The sequence below is a fragment of the Lepidochelys olivacea genome (assembly GCF_965140295.1).
Source record: "Lepidochelys olivacea isolate rLepOli2 genome assembly, chromosome: 5".
Lineage (NCBI taxonomy): Eukaryota > Metazoa > Chordata > Testudines > Cheloniidae > Lepidochelys > Lepidochelys olivacea.
The window spans coordinates 24954414-24980838 of record NC_140415.1 but is presented as its reverse complement, the minus strand read 5'-3'; the positions used below and the strand labels follow the sequence as shown (position 1 = coordinate 24980838).

The following is a 26425-nucleotide window of genomic DNA, read 5'->3' as shown; positions in this document are numbered from 1 at the left end:
ATTTTGAAAACACGACTTTGGTCTTGTCTATGCTACAGGGCCTTTTTCAGCATAGCTTAAGCAGCTACGTCGACAGAAGGAGTTCTGCTGGTGTAGCTACGCCAATTCTTTGAATGACTTTAGCTATGCCAGCTGAAGCACTATCAGCAGAGCCGTGCCTGCACTGGGGTTTTTGCTAGCATGGCTAGGTTAGCTGGGGCAGTGATTATTTCCACACTCCTTTCCGACACAGCTGGCAAAACTCTGTAGTGTAGACTAAGCCTACATCTTGTCCTACATAAAACATGTAGCAAAGGCTCATAGTAACGTACCTGTACCATCCTGTGCCGTGACATCCACGCCATGCGTCATCATAATTCTGAGGCACTCAGCATGTCCCTTAGCAGCAGCCAGGTGAAAACTGAAAGACAATTTACACTCAGCTGATTTTATTAACATCTCTTTTCCATTAGCATTAGTAAACCAACTGTTCAGCTTTTCCATTTTGCATCCCTCAACTCCTCCAAATATTCCCCAAGTATATTGTTCTCAAAGTGAATAATGAATGTGTGACAGCTAAAAGCATCTTCCTTCCATGTTCATACTTCTACTCAGGATGACTTCTTACTAACCAAGTACATTATGCACAGTTCCTATCCAACTTCTAAACTAATGGCCAAATCCTGGCCCTACTGAAGTCAGTGGCAAGACTCCAGCTCAAGTCAGTGACGCCTGGACTGGTACTCGTCCTCAAGCAGAAGCAAATAACACACTTGTACTGCTCATCTACCCTCAATAAATTACCGAAAGATCACAGATATTGCAGAGTTGCGAGACTGTGGTATAAACATACTCTAATTTGGGGTTTTGCTTTTCACCATGCATTATCTTGCTTGTTGGCAAAGTAGGAAGTTGTGGAAGTTGCCAGCCACTAGAGACCCATTCAACAGAAGTAATGGCTAAAGACTTAACTACAGAGTAGACAGCAGTAGTTGTGTTCTATCCAACCATTTCACACATCATCTCTGGTGTTTCAGGATTTACAGACTGTGTCCTGTGAACAGGCAGCCATGTGCTTTTACTGAGGTATGCTATGTGACCTATAGAAAGGTGGGAAGCAAAGGGGGAGGAATGGGGCTTTTGAAAACTGGAAGAGTTAATGGATAGCATGTGCAATTTGACTACAAAGATGATTCATACGAGACACAGTATTCTGAGTGATTTTACTAGAAAATGACTGCGTACCAAGTTGATGAGTAAGTTGGACAACAATTTGCTTTCAGATAGCTTTGTACATTTCTCAGGACCACAAGCTGTGGGGTAAAACCCAAATCCAAAGGACAAAGGCGGTTCAAACTAATCCCAAACCACTACAAGTGAGAGATATGGAGGCAGCTTAAGCACGCATGCTAGCAATTGTAAAGAAACCAAAACTCCAATAATAAGTAGCTTTGGTAGGGTCTTTTAAAAGTTTGATTGCTATCAATACTACTGACCTCATCTGATGAAAACAACAAATTTTCTAAGATCAAAAAGGCAATTTAACATCATCATCATCATCTCTTCTCCCACCTCCCAAATATCAACTACTGTATTTAAGAGTTTGCATTTTGGATAGTAGTTTTAATATTTAAAGGAAGCCAACATCAAAGATTTGCTTCCAAGTGGGCATCAGCCCACTAAAGAAGATCTGGACAGAGAACCATGGGATCCTGGTCGACAACTAGGACTCTTAAGTGTCACAGGAAATATGAGAAGTGACAACAATTCTGCAGATGTTTCTGGCAGAGGACATCAGAACAGCAACACTACACTCTGCTAACCTGCATGTACCATAGCTATGCAGACTGAGGACATACAAATATTGTATTAAAGGTTCTACTGAGAAGTTAATGAAGGTTAACAATTGGTGGGTGGTAATGATCTAGATTGGAAGTGGTTTATACTACGGTTTTGTCTGTGGTTAAATTCATTGTTCATTTACTTCTTTCCTTAAAACGTGGCTCTGACCTACGTTAGTGGTCTTGTCTTTACTCTACAGCTTGAGTGCTCTGATTGCTACTAATAAACACAATCACTTCACTGTCTTCTCTTCATTGATCTCTCATCATAAGCATATTTTGCAAGTTCTTTGGGGCAGGACCTTTTTCTTTCATGTGTGTACTGCACCTAGCTCAATGGGTCCCCACCCAATCCCAGCTTAGGGTCTATGGGCACCAGCATAAAATATAACTATATACTCTTGATGGGGGAATAGTACCCACAAAACCAGACAAAAATAAATCCTAATGGGCACTAATTTGCAGCCTTTAAAAAAAGCAAAAAGAATCTCAATAGAGATGAAAGAACCAAAAAAACAAGATCCGGGAAGGAGCTGATCACTTTAGCAGAACACTTAAGCATGGGCTCAGCAGCTTGCTGGACTGAATCCTAGATCATGTGGAACTACCATCTCACCCCCACCAGACCAGCACTGCCAATCACTGTGGCAGAAGCTTGGAGTGCACTGCTCTGGCTTTAAACTGTTCTTGGGATACACAGAAATATCCTGTACATTCATCATGGCACCCACCACTGCCATAAATAACAAACTAAACATTTAAAGCCTTTCTGAAAATATGCTAAAGAACATCAGAAGAATGTCTGGCTAGAGGGTGGTATATATTTATATATTAAAATAAAAAGCAAGACTCATGTACTAAGTGACCAATAAACAGAATCTTATAAACAAGATTTTTCCAGAATAAAATATTTCTCAGTGTTCTGGGGAAAATGATCGGGAGAGGGAAGTGACTAGACGGATAAAAATCGAACACCTCTAATTTAGCTAATACAATAACATTTCACCAATATTGAATCAGAATCAAAACACATTCACGTAGATCTCCGATGAGATCCTAGCTACCCAAGATTAGACAATGTGCGAAGAACACATTCGGCTTGTTTACATTTGGACACTATTTGTCAGAACCATAAACGCTTGCATAGTAACAACTTGGCTAAATCATTGACATTATGATTCACAGCCAGATTCTGTTTGCATAAAGGGTTGCGCCAATGTAACAAAAATACCCAAATGCATTGTCAGAAATATAACGGGAAGGGTAAATACCTTTAAAATCCCTCCTGGCCAGAGGAAAAACCCTTTCACCTGTAAAGGGTTAAGAAGCTAGGATAACCTCGCTGGTACCTGACCAAAATGACCAATGTGGAGACAAAATACTTTCAAAGCTGGAAGGGGGAGAAACGAAGGTTCTCTCTGTCTGTGTGATGCTTTTGCCGGGAACAGAAAAGGAATGGAGTCTTAGAACTTAGTAAGCAATCTAGCTAGATATGAGTTAGATCTGTTTTATTTAAATGGCTGATAAAATAAGTTGTGCTGAATGGAACGTATATTCCTGTTTTTGTGTCTTTTTGTAACTTAAGGTTTTGCCTAGAGGGATTCTCTATGTTTTGAATCTGATTACCCTGTAAGGTATTAATCATCCTGATTTTACAGAGGTGATTCTTTTACTTTTTCTTCAGTTAAAATTCTTCTTTTAAGCACCTGATTGCTTTTTCATTGTTCTTAAGATCCAAGGGTTTGGGTCTGTGTTCACCTATGCAAATTGGTGAGGATTTTTATCAAACCTTCCCCAGGAAAGCGGGTGTAGGGTTTGGGAGGATTTTTATTTTTGGGGGGGAAGGGTGGGGGAGAAGAAGATGTTTCCAAGCGGGCTCTTTCTCTGTGATATATTTGTTAGACGCTTGGTGGTGGCAGCAATAAAGTCCAAGGGCAAAAGGTAAAATAGTTTGTACCTTGGGCAAGTTTTAACCTAAGCTCGTAAAAATAAGCTTGGGGGGTTTTCATGCAGGTCCCCACATCTGTACCCTAGAGTTCAGAGTGGGGAAGGAACCTTGACATGCATAATAAAAAGTTTTGTTGTATTTAGATAAAAACAGACTGCAGAGAAAGAATCAATAAGTGTGGGGGGGGGGAAGCAATCCCTTTCAGGCTGCAGAATGCACCCAGATGTCTAAAAGCAACACTTCACTGGGGCAAATGACTTACACAGCACACTGCCACATGCCATCACTTACATGAATGTCAGGATCTTGCATGCTGTAAATGAATCAAGAAGTCTTCTCATTTTGTAAGTTTAAGCGAAGATGTATCAAACTTATAGAAAAGTCATTCCAAAAAAAAACTGAGAAGGGAAGAGGGAAGAACATACACAAATAATCTGCATGTGTAAGAAAAAACTCACAACAGATATGAAGTGAATATCATCAAAGCTGAGAGAATAATGCATAATGAATAATTTGACAAGTTTTACCTGTTTGCTAGTTTTGTGTCAGTAGCTTATGTTTCTTTATAATTATACTTATTTGAAAATATTTGCTGAATGCCTACAAGTAATTCTTAGTTTGTAGTTCGCTCAGATAGTTAATACTTTGGAATTTGAGCCATCGTGCAGGTTTCTGGTGTGAATCTTCACACTTACATGTTTTAAGTTTGCATTGTGAATATTCTAATTGAGTAAATTTTACTCTTTCCAAAAGCATTCCTGCTTGCAAATTTATTTGCTGAAATATTGATGGGAATTGATCAAGGAGTCAAACACAGGCAAAGCAAATTCAATTATTCTAACAAGTATTTGTGGGAAAATACTGTGGGTATTCACTCTGATCATAGCACTCCTCCATATGGGAACTCTGGTATCTTTATCTACACTTAAGTTTTCAGATACTTTAAATCTGAAATGCCAAAAGAAATTCCCATAGGATAATTTTTTTATATTGTTACATTCTGTGGCATTATATGGTAAACACATACAGGTTTTCAGCAAAGAACAATATTTAAACTACAAATAAAAAAAGGACCCAAGAGTCAGAAGGAAAGGAAGCTGCTGAATTTGCTACAATTTTTCATTCTTCACTGAAGAGTTCAGTGTGGCTTTGCATACCTACCGATCCCTTTAAGAACCTCAAGGAAGAGGGCAGATTCTCCAGATGTGTCTAGATCTTTAACTGCTTTTTCAATTCCAGGTGGAGATTTTACAATATTATTTATGTAGTGTGTTACAGATTATATCTAAAAAGTTAGGGGCCTATATTTTGAGGAATGACTAGTGATTTTGCTTTAGCACATTGATTGGGCCAGATTTTCACAAAACGCAGAGCACTTGTCCTCTGGAAGTCTTTCAAGGTATCTCAGCTTGGGCACCCAATAATCAGGGCTACCAAAAGCTTAGTCACTTTTGAGCGTTTAGGCCATGACCTCTGGCAAGTCCACTTACAGTCAACATCTGACAACTGACGTACGGCATAGCTTGGGTCCAAAAAGATGCACAGGCATTATTGGGAAGGTCAGAGGAAGACCATGCAAAAAAAAAAATGGAATTTAAAAAGAAGAGTGGACATATGTGGTGGAAGCCTACTGTAAGCCTATGAGGCTGTGTGAAAGACTACATGAAGCAGACCACGTAAGGAAAAAATAAAATACAGAAAAGCATACAGAGGCACAGGATGTAATCAAAGCAAAAATGTAAGGGGGAGGGGAACACCTAGTCAGTACCGTAAGAGGAGAGGATGAGGAGCTTTAACTTAATGTTGAAGGAGATAGTGACCAGTGAGTTCAATCTTATTCGACTGAGGATGGATAAAACAACGAGGAGACTAACAAATTTATTTGGAGCTTATGCCCAAATAAATTTGTTAGTCTCTAAGGTGCCACAAGGACTCCTCGTTCTTTTGGCTGATACAGACTAACACAGCTACCACTCTGAAACCTGAGGATGCACAGAGACTCCTGATTCCACCACCTCCCTAGGTAACGCATTCCAGTGCTTCACCACCCTCCTAGTGAAATAGTGTTTCCTAATATCCAAACCTAGACCTCCCCCACTGCAACTTGAGACCATTGCTCCTTGTTCTGTCACCTGTCACCATTGAGAACAGCCGAGCTCCATCCTCTTTGGAACCCCCCTTCAGGTAGTTGAAGGCTGCTATCAAATCCCCCCTCATTCTTCTCTTCTGCAGACTAAACAAGCCCACTTCCCTCAGTCTCTCCTTGTAAGTCATGTGTCCCAGCCCCCAGATCATTTTTGTTGCCCTCCGCTGGACTCTCTCCAATTTGCTCACATCCTTTCTGTAGCGGGGGCCCAAAACTGGATGCAATACTCCAGTGGCCTCACCAGTGCTGAATAAAGGGTAGTAGTTACTTCCCTCAATCTTCTGGCAACGCTCTTACTAGTGCAGCCCAATATGCCGTTAGCCTTCTTGGCACACTGCTGACTCATACCCAACTTCTCATCCACTGTAATCTTAGTGCTGTCAAGCAAGAAGAAAGGTTCCCAAGTATAGAAATAAGCAGAGGAGCTGTAGAGATTTTATTTGCTACAGAATAATTCTTTACAGGCTGCTTACAATTTCCTAAATCATTCAAGACAAAAGCTGCATATTTCCAGTTGCTGGAGTTTTCATCATCTGGGAGCCTTGAAGTGGTGCATTTTATTTGTATCTTTCATGAATAAACTTCCTTTTAAAAGAAAGCAAACAAAACTTGATTCCTGCTTCCTGTCTGCAAAATGAATTTAAACAAAGAAAAACAAACTTGTGAGGCTTGATGTGAAGAAGTGGCCATATTTCTGAAAGTTAGATTCTCACTGCATAATATATTCAAATCCTGCTGTCACATACACACATTCCTTCAATTTCTCTCTATATGTAAGGGATGCCTTTTGCCACCAGGATTCATTAATATGATCCAGCAATCCAACCATAAAGAAGTTCTGTATTAAAATCACAAATGAGTTTGATTCCCCAGAGTTTAAATTCCAGGGTATTACTAATTAAGAGGTCTCTTGGTTTTTGGTACTGTTTCTCTCCCTCTCTGTGTGAACCTTGCAAACTGCTACTTGTGTTAGTACATTCTAAGAGAGTCTGTTCTCAAAGCAATTCTTTGTAAGAACTACTCACACATAGAGAGACTCAAAGCAATACTCTGTAACAACAGAAACAGCACCCAGAGACTCCCTGCCCTTTTGTTGTATTCATGTCATTTTGTTAACAATTGTGATTAAAATAGAGATAGAGGATGTTTGTGAATGGATGCTTGGTGTGGATTTATTACTGAACGATCAGGGAGGTGCCAGCCTAAGAATCCAGTGTCCATTGGTTGAAGAAAGCGTCAAGTGGAAATAACCAGAGGACCCCGGAGGGCAGACTGGAATCTACCCAACAGCCTCAAGAATGGGAGAACCAAAGAACAAGATAACATCTGGCAGCACGGAGCCGTCAGGAATGTGCCATCTGCTGATTGATTCAGCAACAGCAGGATGAAGCAATTCCCATAGACTGGCATAGGAATAAATTCCTATAAAAATGGAGCAACCAACTTCCAGGAGCGTCAGATGAGCATCTGACAAGGCCCTGCTCCCTCCTCATGTCCAGGCCACCTGGCCAGTGGCTTGGCATGAGCAACTCTAAGGCTGGTAACTATGATAACAACCTTGCAGAACCTCTGCATGTGTGTGTGAATGTGTGAATACATATGAAATTAAATGGAATGTTATAGCTATAACTAACTGCTTACTCTGATTCTTTCTGTATTCACAATAAATGTGGCATTTTTCTTTTTCCCCTTTAATGAGATCCTGCTGGTTTTTATTTTATTGGTATAACAGAAAATTTGAACACCTTTGATATTCACTAAGGCAGGGCTCCTTTTTGCTGTGGACAACCATTTCCAGGGTTATTGTGAGTGGAAAGAAGTTTATTAACTCTGCTCCTAGCCTTCCCACCTCAGCACAGGAGCAGTGACCTCCCAAGGGGAAGATGAAGGCAGATGCTCCCTATTGAACATAGGAACAAAGCAACTCACCATTTGGAATCCATCCTGCATGGGAGGACAAACACCTAATGATTTGTGCTTCTACCATTCTGAATATATACTGATCCATTAGCAACTCACACAGTACCCAAGTCAAAATGACTTCTTTAAGAGGAGTGCAAAGCATGCTATTATGAAAGCCCAGACAGCAATGCACAGCAAAATTCATGCAGACTCTGGAAAAAGCAGAGAATAACTGAACTACCATAACATTAGATGAAAATTCAGCTCAGTACTGTATAATTAACGACACACACTCAAACAATAACTAAAATGTGTGGAAGGAAGAAAAATGTTTGTGTTTTGTTGCCCAATTCACAACAAAATGGCTACCTACATTTGGCATCCCTGAGCAAGTTTTAGATAGCAGGTAGCAACAGGCAGTAATGGAAATTCCATTTTCTAAAACATCAAAAGTTGACTGATTTTTATACTTTTGATTATAGAATCAGAGTAGTCTGATCAAACAGGTCTCTTTCTAAAAAAGTCCATCCCCATGTTGGTAGAGAGAAAAGTAAGAGATCTTAAAGATATTTGATCCTGAAGATATTAAAGTTGATTCTAGAGTTGATCTCTGTAGAGGTCAAGAACAAGTGATAACAGAAGTTCTTATTTAAGTGCCAGAAAGCAAAACACTTATTAATGTTTGTATAATACATGTAAGAGCACCATCATTCTATTATGTAGCCCTTAAACAGCGCTTTTCAACAGAGGATCTGTAAGAACTTTACCAAAAGGTATGAGAGTGGAATTAATCCAAGTTTACAGGTTGGGAGACAAGCACTTGACCAAGCAATTCAATGGCAGTGCTGGTAAAGGAACACAGGTCTATAGAATCTCAGTCCCCTGCTTAACCACTTACAATGCCACCTCCTAGTACTAAGTGGATCTTGCTTTGAGAACTCGTTTAAAACAAGTTTGTGGTTCACACACGCAAAAAAATGACATTTGAACAGAACAGAACACAATGGAACTGGTATAATAAATATTCGGTCTTAATCTGAGACACAGTAACCTTCAAAACACAAACTGAATCAGAAAAATGCAGACTTGTGTGTGGGACGAGGAGGTGATAAGACAATACTTGCTGGAACCAGCCCCTTTATCAGCTGTACTGTAAATTTATCCTCAAAGCTAAAAATGGTAATTTTCTAGATCACCACCACCAACCTCCTCAGAATGAGTTCCAGCTATTTGGTAAGAGCTCAGCTCTGCAGCTGCTTCACTTACAGAGTAGTTAAGATTTGACAAGGAACTCTACTAAAGTATGTATCTATAGGGTATTGGTACAAAGGGTGCTCAGAGAGCAGTGCTCCCAAGAGAGCTGCAAAGCAGATATATATTGGCAGAATTAGTATTCTCTGCAGAGGAGAATTCCCCCATAGCTTGAAAGTGGCATCGGATGACACTTTGCAAAACTCAAAGTGCTTGAGAACACTCTGGAATTGTGGATGATAAATGACTAGTGAGCTAGTAAATACAGTATCATGGCATGCAAGGACCAGAGCGTGCCCACTGGGCAAACTGCACCATTGTTCTCGGTCATTTTCTTCCAAGTGCTCAGAAATAGGCGGCACAGGGGGCGGGGAGATCAGGGTCATGTGCCCCCCCCCAGATTTGCTTCTTGGCTTGGACTGAGCATGCTCAGTAACACTACTGAAGCCAGCTGCCCTCACTCTGCCTCCCCCACCCCCACTATTGGCAGACACAGGTTGTTTCTGCTCAGAAAAATACATTACATGCAATCTTGCTTGCTGAAGTACACTGAGAACTCACTGAGTGTATGTCTACACTACGGAATAAGGTCGAATTTATATAAGTCGTTTTTTTAGAAATCGGTTTTATATATTCAAGTGTGTGTGTCCCCACAGAAAATGCTCTAAGTGCATTAAGTGCAGTAACTCGGCGGAGTGCTTCCACAGTACCAAGGCTAGAGTCGACTTCCGGAGCGTTGCACTGTGGGTAGCTATCCCACAGCTCCCGCAGTCTCCGCTGCCCATTGGAATTCTGGGTTGAGATCCCAATGCCGGATGGGGCTAAAACATTGTTGCGGGTGGTTCTGGGTACATATCATCAGGCCCCTGTTCCCTCCCTCCCTCCGTGAAAGCAAGGGCAGACAATCGTTTTGCGCCTTTTTTCTTGAGTTACCTGTGCAGACGCCATACCACGGCAAGCAGGGAGCCCGCTCAGGTAACCGTCACCCTATGACTCCTGGGTGCTGGCAGACGCGGTACGGCATTGCTACACAGTAGCAGCAACCCATTGCCTTCTGGCAGCAGACGGTGCAGTACGACTGGTAGCCGTCATCATCGTGTCCGAGGTGCTCCTGGCCACGTCGGCTGGGAGCACCTGGGCAGACATGGGCGCAGGGACTAACTTTGGAGTGACTTGACCAGGTCATTCTCTTTAGTCCTGCAGTCAGTCCTATTGAACCATCTTATGGTGAGCAGGCAGGCGATACGGATTGCTAGCAGTCGTACTGTACCATCTTCTGCCGGGCAGGCAAGAGATGAGGATGGCTAGCAGTCGTACTGTACCATCTTCTGCCGAGCAGCCATGAGATGTGGATAGCATGCAGTCCTTCTGCACCGCCTGCTGCCAGCCAAAGATGTAAAAGATAGATGGAGTGGATCAAAACAAGAAATAGACCAGATTTGTTTTGTACTCATTTGCCTCCTCCCCCGTCTAGGGGACTCATTCCTCTAGGTCACACTGCAGTCACTCACAGAGAAGGTGCAGCGAGGTAAATCTAGCCATGTATCAATCAGAGGCCAGGCTAACCTCCTTGTTCCAATAAGAAAAATAACGTAGGTGCACCATTTCTTATTGGAACCCTCCGTGAAGTCCTGCCTGAAATACTCCTTGATGTAAAGACACCCCCTTTGCTGATTTTAGCTCCCTGAAGCCAACCCTGTAAGCCATGTCGTCAGTCGCCCCTCCCTCCGTCAGAGCAACGGCAGACAATCGTTCCATGCCTTTTTTCTGTGCCGATGCCATACCAAGGCAAGCATGGAGGCCGCTCAGCTCACTTTGGCAATTAGGAGCACATTAAACACCACACGCATTATCCAGCAGTATATGCGGCACCAGAACCTGGCAAAGCAATACCGGGCGAGGAGGCGACGTCAGCGCGGTCACATGAGTGATCAGGACATGGACACAGATTTCTCTGAAAGCATGGGCCCTGCCAATGCATACATCATGGTGCTAATGGGGCAGGTTCATGCTGTGGAATGCCGATTCTGGGCTCGGGAAACAAGCACAGACTGGTGGGACCGCATACTGTTGCGGGTCTGGGACGATTCCCAGTGGCTGCGAAACTTTCGCATGCGTAAGGGCACTTTCATGGAACTTCGTGACTTGCTTTCCCCTGCCCTGAAGCGCATGAATACCAAGATGAGAGCAGCCCTCACAGTTGAGAAGTGAGTGGTGATAGCCCTGTGGAAGCTTGCAACGCCAGACAGCTACCGGTCAGTTGGGAATCAATTTGGAGTGGGCAAATCTACTGTTGGGGCTGCTGTGATGCAAGTAGCCCACACAATCAAAGATCTGCTGATATCAAGGGTAGCGACCCTGGGAAATGTGCAGGTCATAGTGGATGGCTTTACTGCAATGGGATTCCCTAACTGTGGTGGGGCCATAGACGGAACCCATATCCCTATCTTGGCACTGGAGCACCAAGCCGCCAAGTACATAAACCGCAAGGGGTACTTTTCAATAGTGCTGCAAGCTCTGGTGGATCACAAGGGACGTTTCGCGTGGGATGGCCGGGAAAAGTACATGACGCTTGCATCTTCAGGAACTCTGGTCTGTTTCAAAAGCTGCAGGAAGGGACTTTATTCCCAGACCAGAAAATAACTGTTGGGGACGCTGAAATGCCTATATGTATCCTTGGGGACCCAGCCTACCCCTTAATGCCATGGCTCATGAAGCCGTACACAGGCAGCCTGGACAGTGGTCAGGAGCTGTTCAACTACAGGCTGAGCAAGTGCAGAATGGTGGTAGAATGTGCATTTGGACGTTTAAAGGCGCGCTGGTGCAGTTTACGGACTTGCTTAGACCTCAGCGAAACCAATATTCCCACTGTTATTACTGCTTGCTGTGTGCTCCACAATATCTATGAGAGTAAGGGGGAGACGTTTATGGCGGGGTAGGAGATTGAGGCAAATTGCCTGGCTGCTGGTTACGCACAGCCAGACACCAGGGCGGTTAGAAGAGCACAGGAGGGCGCGGTATGCATCAGAGAAGCTTTGAAAATCAGTTTCATGACTGGCCAGGCTACGGTGTGAAAGTTCTGTTTGTTTCTCCTTGATGAAGCCCCCCCACCCCTTGGTTCTCTCTACTTCCCTGTAAGCTAAGCACCCTCCCCTCCTCCCTTCGATCACCGCTTGCAGAGGCAATAAAGTCATTGTTGCTTCACATTCATGCATTCTTTATTCATTCATCACACAAATAGGGGGATGACTACCAAGGTAGCCCAGGAGGGGTGGTGGAGGAGGGAAGGAAAATGCCACACAGCACTTTAAAAGTTTACAACTTTAAAATTTATTGAATGCCAGCCTTCTTTTTTTGGGCAATCCTCTGTGGTGGAGTGAGTGGTTGGCTGGTGGCCCCCCCACTGCATTCTTGGGCGTCTGGCTGTGGAGGCTATGGAACTTGGGGAGGAGGGCGGTTGGTTACACAGGGGCTGCAGTGGCAGTCTGTGCTCCAGCTGCCTTTGCTACAGCTCAACCATACACTGGAGCATACTGGTTTGGTCCTCCAGCAGCCTCAGCATTGAATCCTGCCTCCTCTCATCACGCTGCTGCCACATTTGAGCTTCAGCCCTCTCTTCAGCCCACCACCTCTCCTCCCAGTCATTTTGTGCTTTCCTGCACTCTGACATTATTTGCCTCCACGCATTCGTCTGTGCTCTGTCAGTGTGGGAGGACAGCATGAGCTCGGAGAACATTTCATCTCGAGTGCGTTTTTTTTTCTTTCTAATCTTCACTAGCCTCTGGGAAGGAGAAGATCCTGTGATCACTGAAACACATTCAGCTGGTGGAGAAAAAAAAAGGGACAGCAGTATTTAAAAAGAGACATTTTATAAAACAGTGGCTAATCTCTTTCAGGATGAACCTTGCTGTTAACATTACATACATAGCACATGTGCTTTCGTTACAAGGTCGCATTTTGCCTCCCCCACCGCGTGGCTACCCCCTCAACCCTCCTCGTGGCTAACAGCGGGGAACATTTCTGTTTAGCCACAGGCAAACAGCCCAGCAGGAACGGGCTCCTCTGAGCATCCCCTGAAGAAAAGCACTCTATTTCAACCAGGTGACCATGAATTATATCTCACTCTCCTGAGGATAACACAGAGAGATAAAGAACAGATGTTGTTTGAATGCCAGCAAACATACACTGCAATGCTTTGTTCTACAATGATTCCCGAGTACGTGTCACTGGCCTGGAGTGGTAAAGAGTCCTACCATGAAGGACGCAATAAGGCTGCCCTCCCCAGAAACCTTTTGCAAAGGCTTTGGGAGTATATCCAGGAGAGCCGTGAATGCCAGGGCAAAGTAATCCTTTCACATGCTTGCTTTTAAACCATGTATAGTATTTTAAAAAGGTACACTCACCGGAGGTCCCTTCTCCGCCTGCCGGGTCCAGGAAGCAGCCTTGGGTGGGTTCAGGGGGTACTGGCTCCAGGTCCAGGGTGAGAAACAGTTCCTGGCTGTCGGGAAAACCGGTTTCTCCGCTTGCTTGCTGTGAGCTATCATCTTCTTCGTCCCCAAAACCTGCTTCCTTGTTGCCTCCATCTCCATTGAAGGAGTCAAACAACACGGCTGGGGTAGTGGTGGCTGAACCCCCTAAAATGGCATGCAGCTCACCATAGAAGCATAGAAGAAGATGGTGTGGATTGCTTACAAGAAGTGGAAGGTTGGACATATGACCAGGGAAGAGTATAAAAATATTGCTCGGGCATGTAGGAATGTTATCAGGAGGGCCAAATCGCACCTGGAGCTGCAGCTAGCCAGAGATGTTAAGAGTAACAAGAAGGGTTTCTTCAGGTATGTTGGCAACAAGAAGAAAGCCAAGGAATGTGTGGGCCCCTTACTGAATGAGGGAGGCAACCTAGTGACAGAGGATGTGGAAAAAGCTAATGTACTCAATGCTTTTTTTGCCTCTGTTTTCACTAACAAGGTCAGCTCCCAGACTGCTGCACTGGGCATCACAAAATGGAGAAGAGATGGCCAGCCCTCTGTGGAGATAGAGGTGTTAGGGACTATTTAGAAAAGCTGGACGTGCACAAGTCCATGGGGCCGGACGAGTTGCATCCGAGAGTGCTGAAGGAATTGGCGGCTGTGATTGCAGAGCCATTGGCCATTATCTTTGAAAACGCGTGGCGAACCGGGGAAGTCCCGGATGACTGGAAAAAGGCTAATGTAGTGCCAATCTTTAAAAAAGGGAAGAAGGAGGATCCTGGGAACTACAGGCCAGTCAGCCTCACTTCAGTCCCTGGAAAAATCATGGAGCAGGTCCTCAAAGAATCAATCCTGAAGCACTTGCATGAGAGGAAAGTGATCAGGAACAGCCAGCATGGATTCACCAAGGGAAGGTCATGCCTGACTAATCTAATCGCCTTTTATGATGAGATTACTGGTTCTGTGGATGAAGGGAAAGCAGTGGATGTATTGTTTCTTGACTTTAGCAAAGCTTTTGACACGGACTCCCACAGTATTCTTGTCAGCAAGTTAAGGAAGTATGGGCTGGATGAATGCACTACAAGGTGGGTAGAAAGCTGGCTAGATTGTCGGGCTCAACGGGTAGTGATCAATGGATCCATATCTAGTTGGCAGCCAGTATCAAGTGGAGTACCCCAGGGGTCGGTCCTGGGGCCGGTTTTGTTCAATATCTTCATTAATGATCTGGAGGATGGTGTGGATTGCACTCTCAGCAAATTTGCGGATGATACTAAACTGGGAGGAGTGGTAGATACGCTGGAGGGGAGGGATAGGATACAGAAAGACCTAGGCAAATTGGAGGATTGGGCCAAAAGAAATCTGATGAGGTTCAATAAGGATAAGTGCAGGGTCCTGCACTTGGGACGGAAGAACCCAATGCACAGCTACAGACTAGGGACCGAATGGCTAGGCAGCAGTTCTGCGGAAAAGGACCTAGGGGTGACAGTGGACGAGAAGCTGGATATGAGTCAGCAGTGTGCCCTTGTTGCCAAGAAGGCCAATGGCATTTTGGGATGTATAAGTAGGGGCATAGCGAGCAGATCGAGGGACGTGATCGTTCCCCTCTATTTGACATTGGTGAGGCCTCATCTGGAGTACTGTGTCCAGTTTTGGGCCCCACACTTCAAGAAGGATGTGGATAAATTGGAGAGAGTCCAGCGAAGGGCAACAAAAATGATTAGGGGACTGGAACACATGAGTTATGAGGAGAGGCTGAGGGAGCTGGGATTGTTTAGCCTGCAGAAGAGAAGAATGAGGGGGGATTTGATAGCTGCTTTCAACTACCTGAAAGGGGGTTCCAAAGAGGATGGCTGTAGACTGTTCTCAGTGGTAGCAGATGACAGAACAAGGAGTAATGGTCTCAAGTTGCAGTGGGGGAGGTTTAGATTGGATATTAGGAAAAACTTTTTCACTAAGAGGGTGGTGAAACACTGGAATGCGTTACCTAGGGAGGTGGTAGAATCTCCTTCCTTAGAGGTTTTTAAGGTCAGGCTTGACAAAGCCCTGGCTGGGATGATTTAACTGGGAATTGGTCCTGCTTTGAGCAGGGGGTTGGACTAGATGACCTTCTGGGGTCCCTTCCAACCCTGATATTCTATGATTCTATGTTTGGGGCTCGACCCGGAGTGGCTGTTCGCCTCTCTGGTTTTCTGGTAGGCTTGCCTCAGCTCCTTCAGTTTCACGCGGCACTGCTTCAGGTCCCTGTTATGGCCTCTGTCCTTCATGCCCTGGGAGATTTTGACAAAGGTTTTGGCATTTCGAAAACTGGAACGGAGTTCTGATAGCACGGATTCCTCTCCCCAAACAGCGATCAGATCCTGTACCTCCCGTTCGGTCCATGCTGGAGCTCTTTTACGATTCTGGGACTCATCATGGTCACCTCTGCTGATGAGCTCTGCATGGTCACCTGCAGCTTGCCACGCTGGCCAAACAGGAAATGAGATTCAAAAGTTCGCGGTTCTTTTCCTGTCTACCTGGCCAGTGCATCTGAGTTGAGAATGCTGTCCAGAGCGGTCACAATGGAGCACTTTGGGATAGCTCCCGGAGGCCAATACCGTCGAATTCTGTCCACAGTACTCCAAATTCGAGCCGGCAAGGCCGATTTAAGCGCTAATCCACTTGTCAGGGGTGGAGTAAGGAAATCGATTTTAAGAGCCCTTTAAGTCGAAATAAAGGGCTTCATCGTGTGGACGGGTGCAGGTTTACATTGATTTAACGCTGCTAAATTCGACCTAAAGTCCTAGTGTAGACCAGGCTTCGACGTATAGTCAAGGTTTATTTTGAGTAAAAACATCTCTGTCCACAGCAGACCATTTTTTCTTTTCCTTGATGTATACATCAAATCTTTGTTGATTTTTAAAAAGCATGACTTGCCTGCCAGCAACTCGATTTACACTTTCCTGACAGATATCTTCACACAAACCAACACGACTGTTAAAATAAAGATACAGCACTGCTTGGAGCCTCCGTGGTCATGATAAAGACATAGAAATGAAATGTTCCCCAGTTCTGTACCAGTCCAGACTGTGCAGTTACCTGCCAGCATATCCCGTCAGGATAAAACCCCCACCTGAAATCTTTTAGCACCCAGCACTCCTTATTCAACTGCTTCTCCAGCTTGATCACTGCATCGGACTGAACTTTTGTATATTTCAGTGTCTAAAAAACCCCATAAACCCCACAACCTTCCCTGAACCTATTATCCCTCTTCCTTCCTTCTACCAAATTCTAGATCAGTTAAAGTCTTATATCTTCTGTTTCAATGACAGGACCCAAAATAATCTAACAAGTATTGTTTTAGCTCCCATCTGAATCTTGTTTGTGTTTCAGTGTAGAAGTGTTACAGTATAACATTTTAGAGACCTGGCCATGATTACCCCATCAACACGAGAAAGGACTAGGAAACTAGGAATGCACCTGGGGCAGTATACTCGGCATGTGAGAATAAGTGCCTGGAATCAATCCACAGCAAGTCCAATCCAGACCTCCTTCCTTGACAAGAAGTGTACTGGCCAATAGTTACATTGAGTCAATGAAGACTTTTAAAAACAAAATGGTTCTGGGGAATATTTTTATGGGTTGGCATTTATTTCGTACATTCAGACTCATGGACTTTAGGTCAGAAGGGGTCATCATGATCATTTAGTCTGACCTCCTTCACACTGTGGCCACAGAACCTCACCCACGCATTCGTGTAATAGACCTCTAGCCTCTGGCTGAGTTACTGAAGTCCTCAAATCATGGTTTAAAGTAAGGCTGTCAAGCGATTACAAAAATAAATTGTGATTACAAAAATTAATCGCTTGATTAATCGCACTGTTAAACAATACCATTTATGTAAATATTTTAGGGTGTTTCCTACATTTTCAAATATATCGATTTCAATTATAACACAGAATACAAAGTGTACGGTGCTCACTTTATATTTATTTTTTATTACAAATATTTGCACTGTAAAAATGATAAAAGAAACTGTATTTTTCAATTCACCTCATAAGTACTGAAGTGCGACCTCTTTATCATGAAAGTGCAACTTACAAATGTAGTTTTTTATTACATAACTGCACTCAAACAAAACAACGTAAAACTTTAGAGCCTACAAGTCCACTCACTCCTACTTCTTGTTCAGCCAAGAGAAGAGAAACAAGTTTGTTTACATTTACAGGAGATAATGCTGCCTGCTTCTTGTTTACAATGTCACCTGAAAGTGAGAACAGGTGTTTGCATGGCACTGTTGTAGCTGGCATTGCAAGATATTTACATGCCTGATGCGCTAAAGATTCATATGTCCCTTGATGCTTCAACCACCATTCTATTCTGTGTGGTAACTGAAATTGATATATTTGAAAATGTAGAAAAACATCCAAAAATATTTAATAAATTTCAATTGGTATTCTATTGTTTAACAGCGTGATTAATCACAATTAATTTTTTAAAATCAATATTAATTTTTGAGTTAATCGCATGAGTTAACTGTGATTAATTGATAGCCCTAGTTTAAAGACTTCAAGTTACAGAGAATTCACCATTTACACAATTTTAAACTAGCAAGTGACCTGTGCACCATGCTGCAGAGGAAGGCAAAAAAAACACAACTCCCAGGGTCTCAGCCAATGTGACCCAGGGGAAAATTCCTTCCCGACCCCCACATATGGCGATCGGTTAGATCTTGAGCACGTGGGCAAGACCCACCAGCCAGGCACCTGGGAAAGAATTCTCTGTAGTAACTCAGAGCCCTCCCCATTTAGTGTCTCATCACCAGCCCCCCAAGTATTCAAAGTACCCTAAACAAAGGGTGTTTGACACATCTTGATTCTAACCCAGACATGTGGTGGACAAAACCATTGGCAACTTTAATGGTGATGGGGGTGGGGAAGGAGAGAAGAGGGAGAGACGGGGGACGGGACACGACCCAAAGTCTGAAGGGATACAGAATGGAGAAGTACTTCTTCCTTCCCTTACTGATCCACACTGAACCCTTTCAATGGCACATGTTTTTGTAAAGTCTCTTAAAATAAGGAAGGATTTATTTATACTTTTCAGGCTGTGGAGCACCGCAGTCTACTGTGCAAACTGAATTTCAATAATAAGAGAATTTTGAATCAAAACTATTTCAGAAATCAATACACCTGATCAAAATCCTGAAGGCACCTATGGTTAAAAACGTTACTTGATAGGCAAAGCTTACTTGACATTAAAAAGCTTCTTCGGCCTTGTCTACACTACCAAGTTTTGTCGCCAAAAACTGCCTTTTGGCGACAAAACAGCAAGCGCATACGCACTACAAATTGGACTTTTGTTGCGAAAAACGCCCAGTTTTGGCAACAAAAAACTTCCACCCCTACGAGAGACTTTTGTCTTTTTCCCCTCCCTTTATTGTCAACAAAGAGCCAGTGTCCACACTGCTGATTGTTTTGTTGACAGAACTGGCTTCCGCCAATATCCAGACGTGAAAGTAACTGAGGACACTTACCAGTACAGGGCAAGGCAGCTCTGGCCCCTGGAAGGGGCGGGGCTGTGGGGTCAGCATCCGCCAGCCAGCCCTTCCAGGCTGCCTGGCCCGCACTGCCTGGGGCTCCTGTGTTGATTTAAAGAGCCCGGGGCTCCGGACGCCGCTGCTGCCCTTTTAAATCGCTGGCCCCAGTGCAGCTGCTCCCTTTGTTGCCCCCCCCCCCCGCCCGTCGGCGGCTGCATTGCTCACACTGTCGATGATGGTGTCCCCAATGTGGACATGATCTGTCAACAGAGAGAGCAAGTGTGAATACACTTTGGTGATTTTTGTTTTGTCGACTTTTGGGTGTCGACTAAGTTTTGTCAACAAAACTTGGTAGCGTAGACAAGCCCTTACTGTATCCTTACTTAAATGATGCAACTTCCCAAACAAAAATATTCTTCAAGAGCTTCGTATCGGATACCTTTAACAAACTGTTGCATTCCACATGCACCTCATTTGCTTCACATCACTTAACATACACATGGGGCAAACCAATCTTGTTTCTGTTTTTCTAAGTCTAGAAACTAAAAATTAAAAACTAGAAGTTTCACAGTTAATGTCACTGAACCTTCAAGCTTCAGCACCTCTGAGAAGATACACAGCTTAAAAAATAATCAGTTATTCAAGTGCTGAATAAATTCTGCCATGTTTAGTCTTTCTGCAATCCTGTCAGCATCACACAATCCCAGGCCAGTGACCAGTCACTTTCAATTACACCATTTACGGGGAAAATCCTGCATCTTTATTAATAGACTTGCTTCCAGTCCTTAATATTTTAAATACTGCAATCATATAGGACTTGCTAGTCTATTAGTGCAAAACAAATAAAAATACACGAGAGACAGACACACTCACCACCCCCCTACCAAAACTGCTCCATTACAGACAAACTCCAACATGCACGCACTTCCCTCACGACAGATGTGCCAGTGTGAGAGCAGAAGGGGACATGAAGTGAGGTCCTAGCACAGGTTCTTTAACACTGTTTTGCAAACTGAAGTCAATTTAGCTGCTGAATAGAAATCTACATATGGCATTTGTCATAAATGTAAAGGGAAGGGTAAACCCCTTTAAAATCCCCCCTGGCCAGAGGAAAAATCCTCTCACCTGTAAAGGGTTAAGAAGCTAAAGGTAACCTCGCTGGCACCTGACCAAAATGACCAATGAGGAGACAAGATACTTTCAAAAGCTGGGAGGAGGGAGAGAAACAAAGGGTCTGTGTCTGTTGGTATGCTGCTTTGCCGGGATAGAACAGGAATGGAGTCTTAGAACTTTTAGTAAATAATCTAGCTAGGTATGTATTAGATTATGATTTCTTTAAAAGGCTGAGAAAAGAACTGTGCTGAATAGAATGACTATTTCTGTCTGTGTGTCTTTTTTGTAACTTAAGGTTTTGCCTAGAGGGATTCTCTATGTTTTGAATCTAATTACCCTGTAAGGTACCTACCATCCTGATTTTACAGGGGTGATTCCTTTACTCCTATTTACTTCTATTTCTATTAAAAGTCTTCTTGTAAGAAAACTGAATGCTTTTTCATTGTTCTCAGATCCAAGGGTTTGGGTCTGTGGTCACCTATGCAAATTGGTGAGGATTTTTACCAAACCTTTTCCAGGAAGGGTTGGGAGGATTTTGGGAGGAAAGATGTGTCCAAACTATGTTTCCCAGTAAACCCAGTTAGAGTTTGGTGGTGGCAGTGGTTATTCCAAGGACAAAAGATAAAATTAATTTGTACCTTGGGGAAGTTTTAACCTAAGCTGGTAAAAGTAAGCTTAGGAGGTTTTCATGCAGGTCCCCACGTCTGTACCCTAGAGTTCAGAGTGGGGGAGGAACCTTGACAGCATTGTATATATTTATTACAGTGAAGGCTATTATTTCCACACTGTGTTCGCTGCATCTCTTTTCAAGAGTGCATTTGATAAATGTGGCCTTTTCATAAAGAGCAGGCACTCCGTAAGGGGCACAACACGCACCCAACAGAGCAAAGACTAGCTTGTGACAAATAGTTAAAGAATATTTGTTAAGATAGGGGATGGTTTATTTTTCAGGCCTCAGATCTGGCATCTCAAACACTTCTATAAATTGATGGATGAATTTTAAATATTTATTGTAAAAAGCAATCCATCACTGACGTGAATAAATGAAATTAACCACAGTGTTTGTTCTCAACTTCCTTTACCGGCTGCACTGCAGCAGCTGTAAATATTTAAAAAATAGAAGTGGCTACAAGAGCTATGCTGACTTCAGTGATGTTAGCACACAGCTATTCTGTCACTTAATAGATAAGCTGAAGCTGTGAAGAGAAAGCAGCTATGTTAGCTTCAACTCTGTAACTCCTCCCTCTGTAAGAGGAACAGCAAGGGTGATGGAGGACTTTTGTCAAAGAAAAGCAGACACCACTTACAAACAGCAACCAAATATTTTTCCCTCCGAGTGTCACAGGAAAGTAAAACTAAGGGCTTGTCGACACTTACAGTGTTACAGCTGCACTCAGGCAGCTGCCCACTGCAGCGCTTCAGTGATGCTGCTACCTATGCCAATGGGAGAGCTTCTCCTGACCCCCCCCCCCCATCCAAGAGGCGGTAGAAGCCCTGCTGTCGATGTCGTGCAGGAGTTAGGCTGACATCCCTGTGTTGTAGCTATACCAACATAAAATGCTTGTGCAGACCAAGCCTAAGATTCTAAATAGTTAGAGACTGATGTTTGTTTTTGTTCATTGTCTTTAATGATGAGAGTTTTTAGGGTGGGATTTTCAATGGGGCCTATGAGAGAAGGGGGTTCGATTCTCATGAAGTTTCAATATAATGCTTAACTTGTCTTGCTTTCTCTCACCCTTAACCGTATCTAGAGTGTACCCCAGTGCAGGACAGCCTCAGAAGCATACGAGATGCCAGGTAGTTAGCAGGAACACAGAACAAATATTCACGTAGTTCAGGACTAGAGTTTATTCCTGGCATATATGTATTCACAGGGCAAACCTTCATAAAGTTGTGCAAAAGCAGCTACAAAAGCTCTCAATCCCAATTCAAAATTGCCCTCAATTCTCAAAGCAAGAAGTCAATATCCATCAGGACTCAGTGAGCTGCCCCATGAACTGGTTTTTCTGTAGGTCAAGCGCAGCCTCCAGCGATGCCCCTGACCTTAGCAGGGAGCAGGACCTAAGCACCCCAAATATGTAAAACTCTCTTCATGCCAGTGAAAGCCCCACATACCTTTTCAACAACAGTAAATAATCTGGAATGACTCACAGAATTCTGTTTATACTGTCTCCCACCTGTGACTTGTGCATGAAGAATCTTGTTTCAGTCACATCAAGGTAGAAGAGATTAATAAAGGAGAGCCTGCTGAAGGGCTGTTTTCTTAACGGGAGGGAGGTGATGGTGTCAGACAGTGCAGGAGCTTGTAGACTGTAGACTCCTGATCTTAGCCCTCAATTTCAGCAAAAATATACCCCCAGCTGCTGTTCAGAGGTTTTGGGGATCCCAGAAGCCTTATTTTTCTCTCAACTTGTGATCCAACAATCTCATTTTTACAAGAAGTTTTCTTTGGCAGGACTTGTTGCCACATTACTGTTGACTCCCACTGGAAGTCTGAGATTGGAGAACTTCCTATACATTTATTACCACCTGTAAGACCAAGAGATCAAACTTTTTGATGAACTGAAATTTTGTGGCAGATTATCCTTTTAAAGTCATGTGATTGTTATAACTGCCCATAGTGAATCTCCTGAAGACTAGCATCACGGTTCAGAACAGAAGAAGCACTCCGCAGGGAAAAAGGCTAACGTAGTGCCCATCTTTAAAAAAGGGAAGAAGGAGGATCCTGGGAACTACAGGCCAGTCAGCCTCACCTCAGTCCCTGGAAAAATCATGGAGCAGGTCCTCAAGGAATCAATTCTGAAGCACTTAGAGAAGAGGAAAGTGATCAGGAACAGTCAGCATGGATTCACCAAGGGCAAGTCATGCCTGACTAATCTAATTCCCTTCTATGATGAGATAACTGGCTCTGTGGATGAGGGGAAAGCAGTGGATGTGTTCTTCCTTGACTTTAGCAAAGCTTTTGACACGGTCTCCCACAGTATTCTTGCCAGCAAGTTAAAGTAGTATAGGCTGGATGAAGGAACTATAAGGTGGGTAGAAAGTTGGCTAGATTGTCGGGCTCAATGGGTAATGATCAATGGGCTCTATGTCTAGTTGGCAGCCGATATCAAGTGGAGTGCCCCAAGGGTCGGTCGGTCCTCAGGCCAGTTTTGTTCAATATCTTCATTAATGATCTCGAGAATGGTGTGGATTGCACCCTCAGCAAGTTTGCAGATGATACTAAACTGGGAGGAGTTGTAGATATGCTAGAGGGTAAGGATAGGATACAGAGGGACCTAGAAAAATCAGAGGATTGGGCCAAAAGAAATCTGATGAGGTTCAACAAGGACAAGTGCAGAGTCCTGCACTTAGGACGGAAGAATCCCATGCATTGCTACAGACTAGGGACTGAATGGCTAGGCAGCAGTTCTGCAGAAAAGGACCTAGGGGTTACAGTGGACAAGAAGCTGGATATGAGTCAACAGTGTGCCCTTGTTGCCAAGAAGGCCAATGGCATTTTGGGATGTATAAGTAGGGGCATTGCCAGCAGATCGAGGGACGTGATCGTTCCCCTCTATTCGACATTGGTGAGGCCTCATCTGGAGTACTGTGTCCAGTTTTGGGCCCCACACTACAAGAAGGATGTGGAAAAATTGGAAAAGTACAGTGGAGGGCAACAAAAATGATTAGGGGACTGGAACACATGACTTATGAGGAGAGGCTGAGGGAACTGGGATTGTTTAGTCTGCGGAAGAGAAGAATGAGGGGGGATTTGATAGCTGCTCTCAACTACCTGAAAGGGGGTTGCAAAGAGAAGGATCTAGACTATTCTCAGTGGTAGCAGATGGAACGAATGGTCTCAAGTTGCAGTGGGGGAGGTTTAGGTTGGATATTAGGAAAAACTATTTCACTAGGAGGGTGGTGAAGCACTGGAATGCGTTATCTAGGGAGGTGGTGGAACCTCCTTAGATATTTTTAAGGTCAGGCTTGACAAAGCCCTGGCTGGATGATTTAGTTGGGGATTGGTCCTGCTTTGAGCAGGGGGTTGGACTAGATGACCTCCTGAGGTCCCTTCCAACCCTGATATTCTATGACTCTATGAATTAAAAGGCTACAGTTTTGAAATGCTGGTTTTGTTCTTTGGCGTTACAAGACTTCAAAGGGGGATAAAATTCAAGAAACATGAGGGTGAACTGCTTAAAAATGTTTAGGACCCTAGTACAGGGTGCTGCGTTCTTGCTCACCTTTACGCCGAACTGAATATTCTTCCTTCTGGTTGTGCTTTTTCAAAGACATTACTTATATCATATATAGACAGATAAAGATATATAGATATAGAAAGGAGATAGAGATAGAGAGTGGCGAGCTCAGGAGACAGGTATTTAGCTTTTGAAGTACTCAATATTCCTAGCACAGGGATTTTCAAAACTGTAGTGCATAATCTTGATGTTCCATCCTCTTGACTTCACAACAATTTTTAAAGAAAGCAGTAAGTCCACCAATAAAGTTTGGAAACTGCTGTCCTAACATATGGGCCCTTAAAGTAGGGATCACAACCCTCATGGTGGTCACGAACGGGTCCAGGATGTCGCAACCATCCTCCCCTTGTTTATGGCTAAACAGAAGGAAGTCCTGAGATTACAACAAGGGAATCCCAAATCATTCTGTTGTTACATGGGGTCATGGGATCATGGAAAAAGGGTGAGACCAACTGGGTAGAAAATTACTTTAAAATATTTATTTTATTGTGTGAAAATCTAACACAAAACTGTTACAATTGCATCTGGTGCTAACAGCATTGAAAAAACATGGATGTCCTTATTTGAGTTTTAGTAAGTTGGCATCCCAAGAACATGTGTTCTTATATTGCAGCTCAAAGAACAATACATGTTTCAAGTTTACTGGGTTTTTAAACGTCAAATGCATCAGACTTAAAGCAACAGCTAAGAACTACCAGTAAAAAATTTTTTTTAAAAATGCATAATACCAAGACTCACCATTTACAAAGGAAGTAGCCCTAAAAAAGGATGGGTAAAGTTATACAGCCTAACTCTAATTTTCCAGGCTACTGCGTAACAAGTTTGGTTGCTTTAGTTAAGTCTTAAAACAGAGCGATAGTAAATATAGAGGTATTGTCCTATTTCCCAGTAACTGCATTATTTAGATTGTAAGATTTAAATCACATCTGACCAAAAAGACAACACATTATCCTACCTTTCAGAGAGAAAGAGGAATGAAATTGGGTGATGTGCAAGAAAGAATAGACAGTTCAGAGTTCATACTTATTTTCAATTGAGATTTTGCCATTGTTGTTGAAGAAAAAAATAAAGAACTGTAAAGAAGCTAGCATAAAGCATTTAGAGAAATACAAGCCAGGTAAATAAGCAGTCACCAGTTCTGTCTACTGCCTGGGGACTATTTTTGAAGGTTTATGACTCGCGAAAATAAAGATTACCTCATGTTGCTCCCTTTTATGTGTCTGTTAGTGCCCTAGATTAAAGCAGTAAGCAAGGAGCACCCAGTTGGCATAATCAAAATCTGCAAGCGCAGCACATTTTCTGCCTCAACCTTTGGAAACATTTTAAACAACAGTGGCCTATTAGAATGGCACTGCTTATATAAAAGGCTACATAGGCTGCCTGAAGCTGAATGAATCATCTGATCCTTGGCCAATGAGTTCAGGGGTGGCTCAACTGTTAAACTGGAACAAGGCTTAGAAAGACATGCACCTCAGAAAAGCATGATAATTATTATCTAACTGATAATAAAGTGGAACAGATTATAAAAAGCTATTAATTATATGATCCAGGAGTGGAAAAAACAATTATAAATAGAACAGGCAGCCTAGTATTTATTATTGTGACCTTCAGAACGTTCCATGTAATCTACAGGGTGCAATGTGCATGGAAGGGACTTGTGCAGTGGAAGTCTCTCAATGCTCAGAGCTAGTCAGATAAAGTTAAAGGTTAGTCCTTAAAGACTGCATTATAAACATCCCTCCCTCCCAAAAAGCTGAGAAAAATACGTTCAGTACGACTAGGGTTTCAGGTCTTCAAAAGTGGCCACCACACTTAAGTTTTAGAAATTGATGTTGAACCTACAAAAGCTTTTCCCTCTTAAATGAATTTTTCTAGATTCCTCCTGGCTTTTTACACAATTTTTTACAGTCATATTACACACATAGGAGTTATGAAAGGACACAAGAAGATTAAAATACCATTTCCTGAAAGAAAAGGAGTACTTGTGGCACCTTAGAGACTAACCAATTTATTTGAGCAT

At 43.2% G+C, this 26425-nt stretch overlaps 1 protein-coding gene across 5 annotated transcripts in view; it reads right to left on the bottom strand.

Annotated features, from left to right (window-relative positions):
* The window catches only part of RAI14 (retinoic acid induced 14), a 133663-nt gene that overhangs the window by 26854 nt on the left and 80384 nt on the right, over positions 1-26425 (bottom strand). For all 5 annotated transcript variants that reach the window (XM_084627923.1, XM_084627920.1, XM_084627924.1 and 2 more), the window contains exon 4: positions 312-400. In XM_084627923.1, coding sequence (XP_084484049.1) covers positions 312-400 — 89 coding nt within the window. The remainder of the gene's footprint in view (positions 1-311; positions 401-26425) is intronic.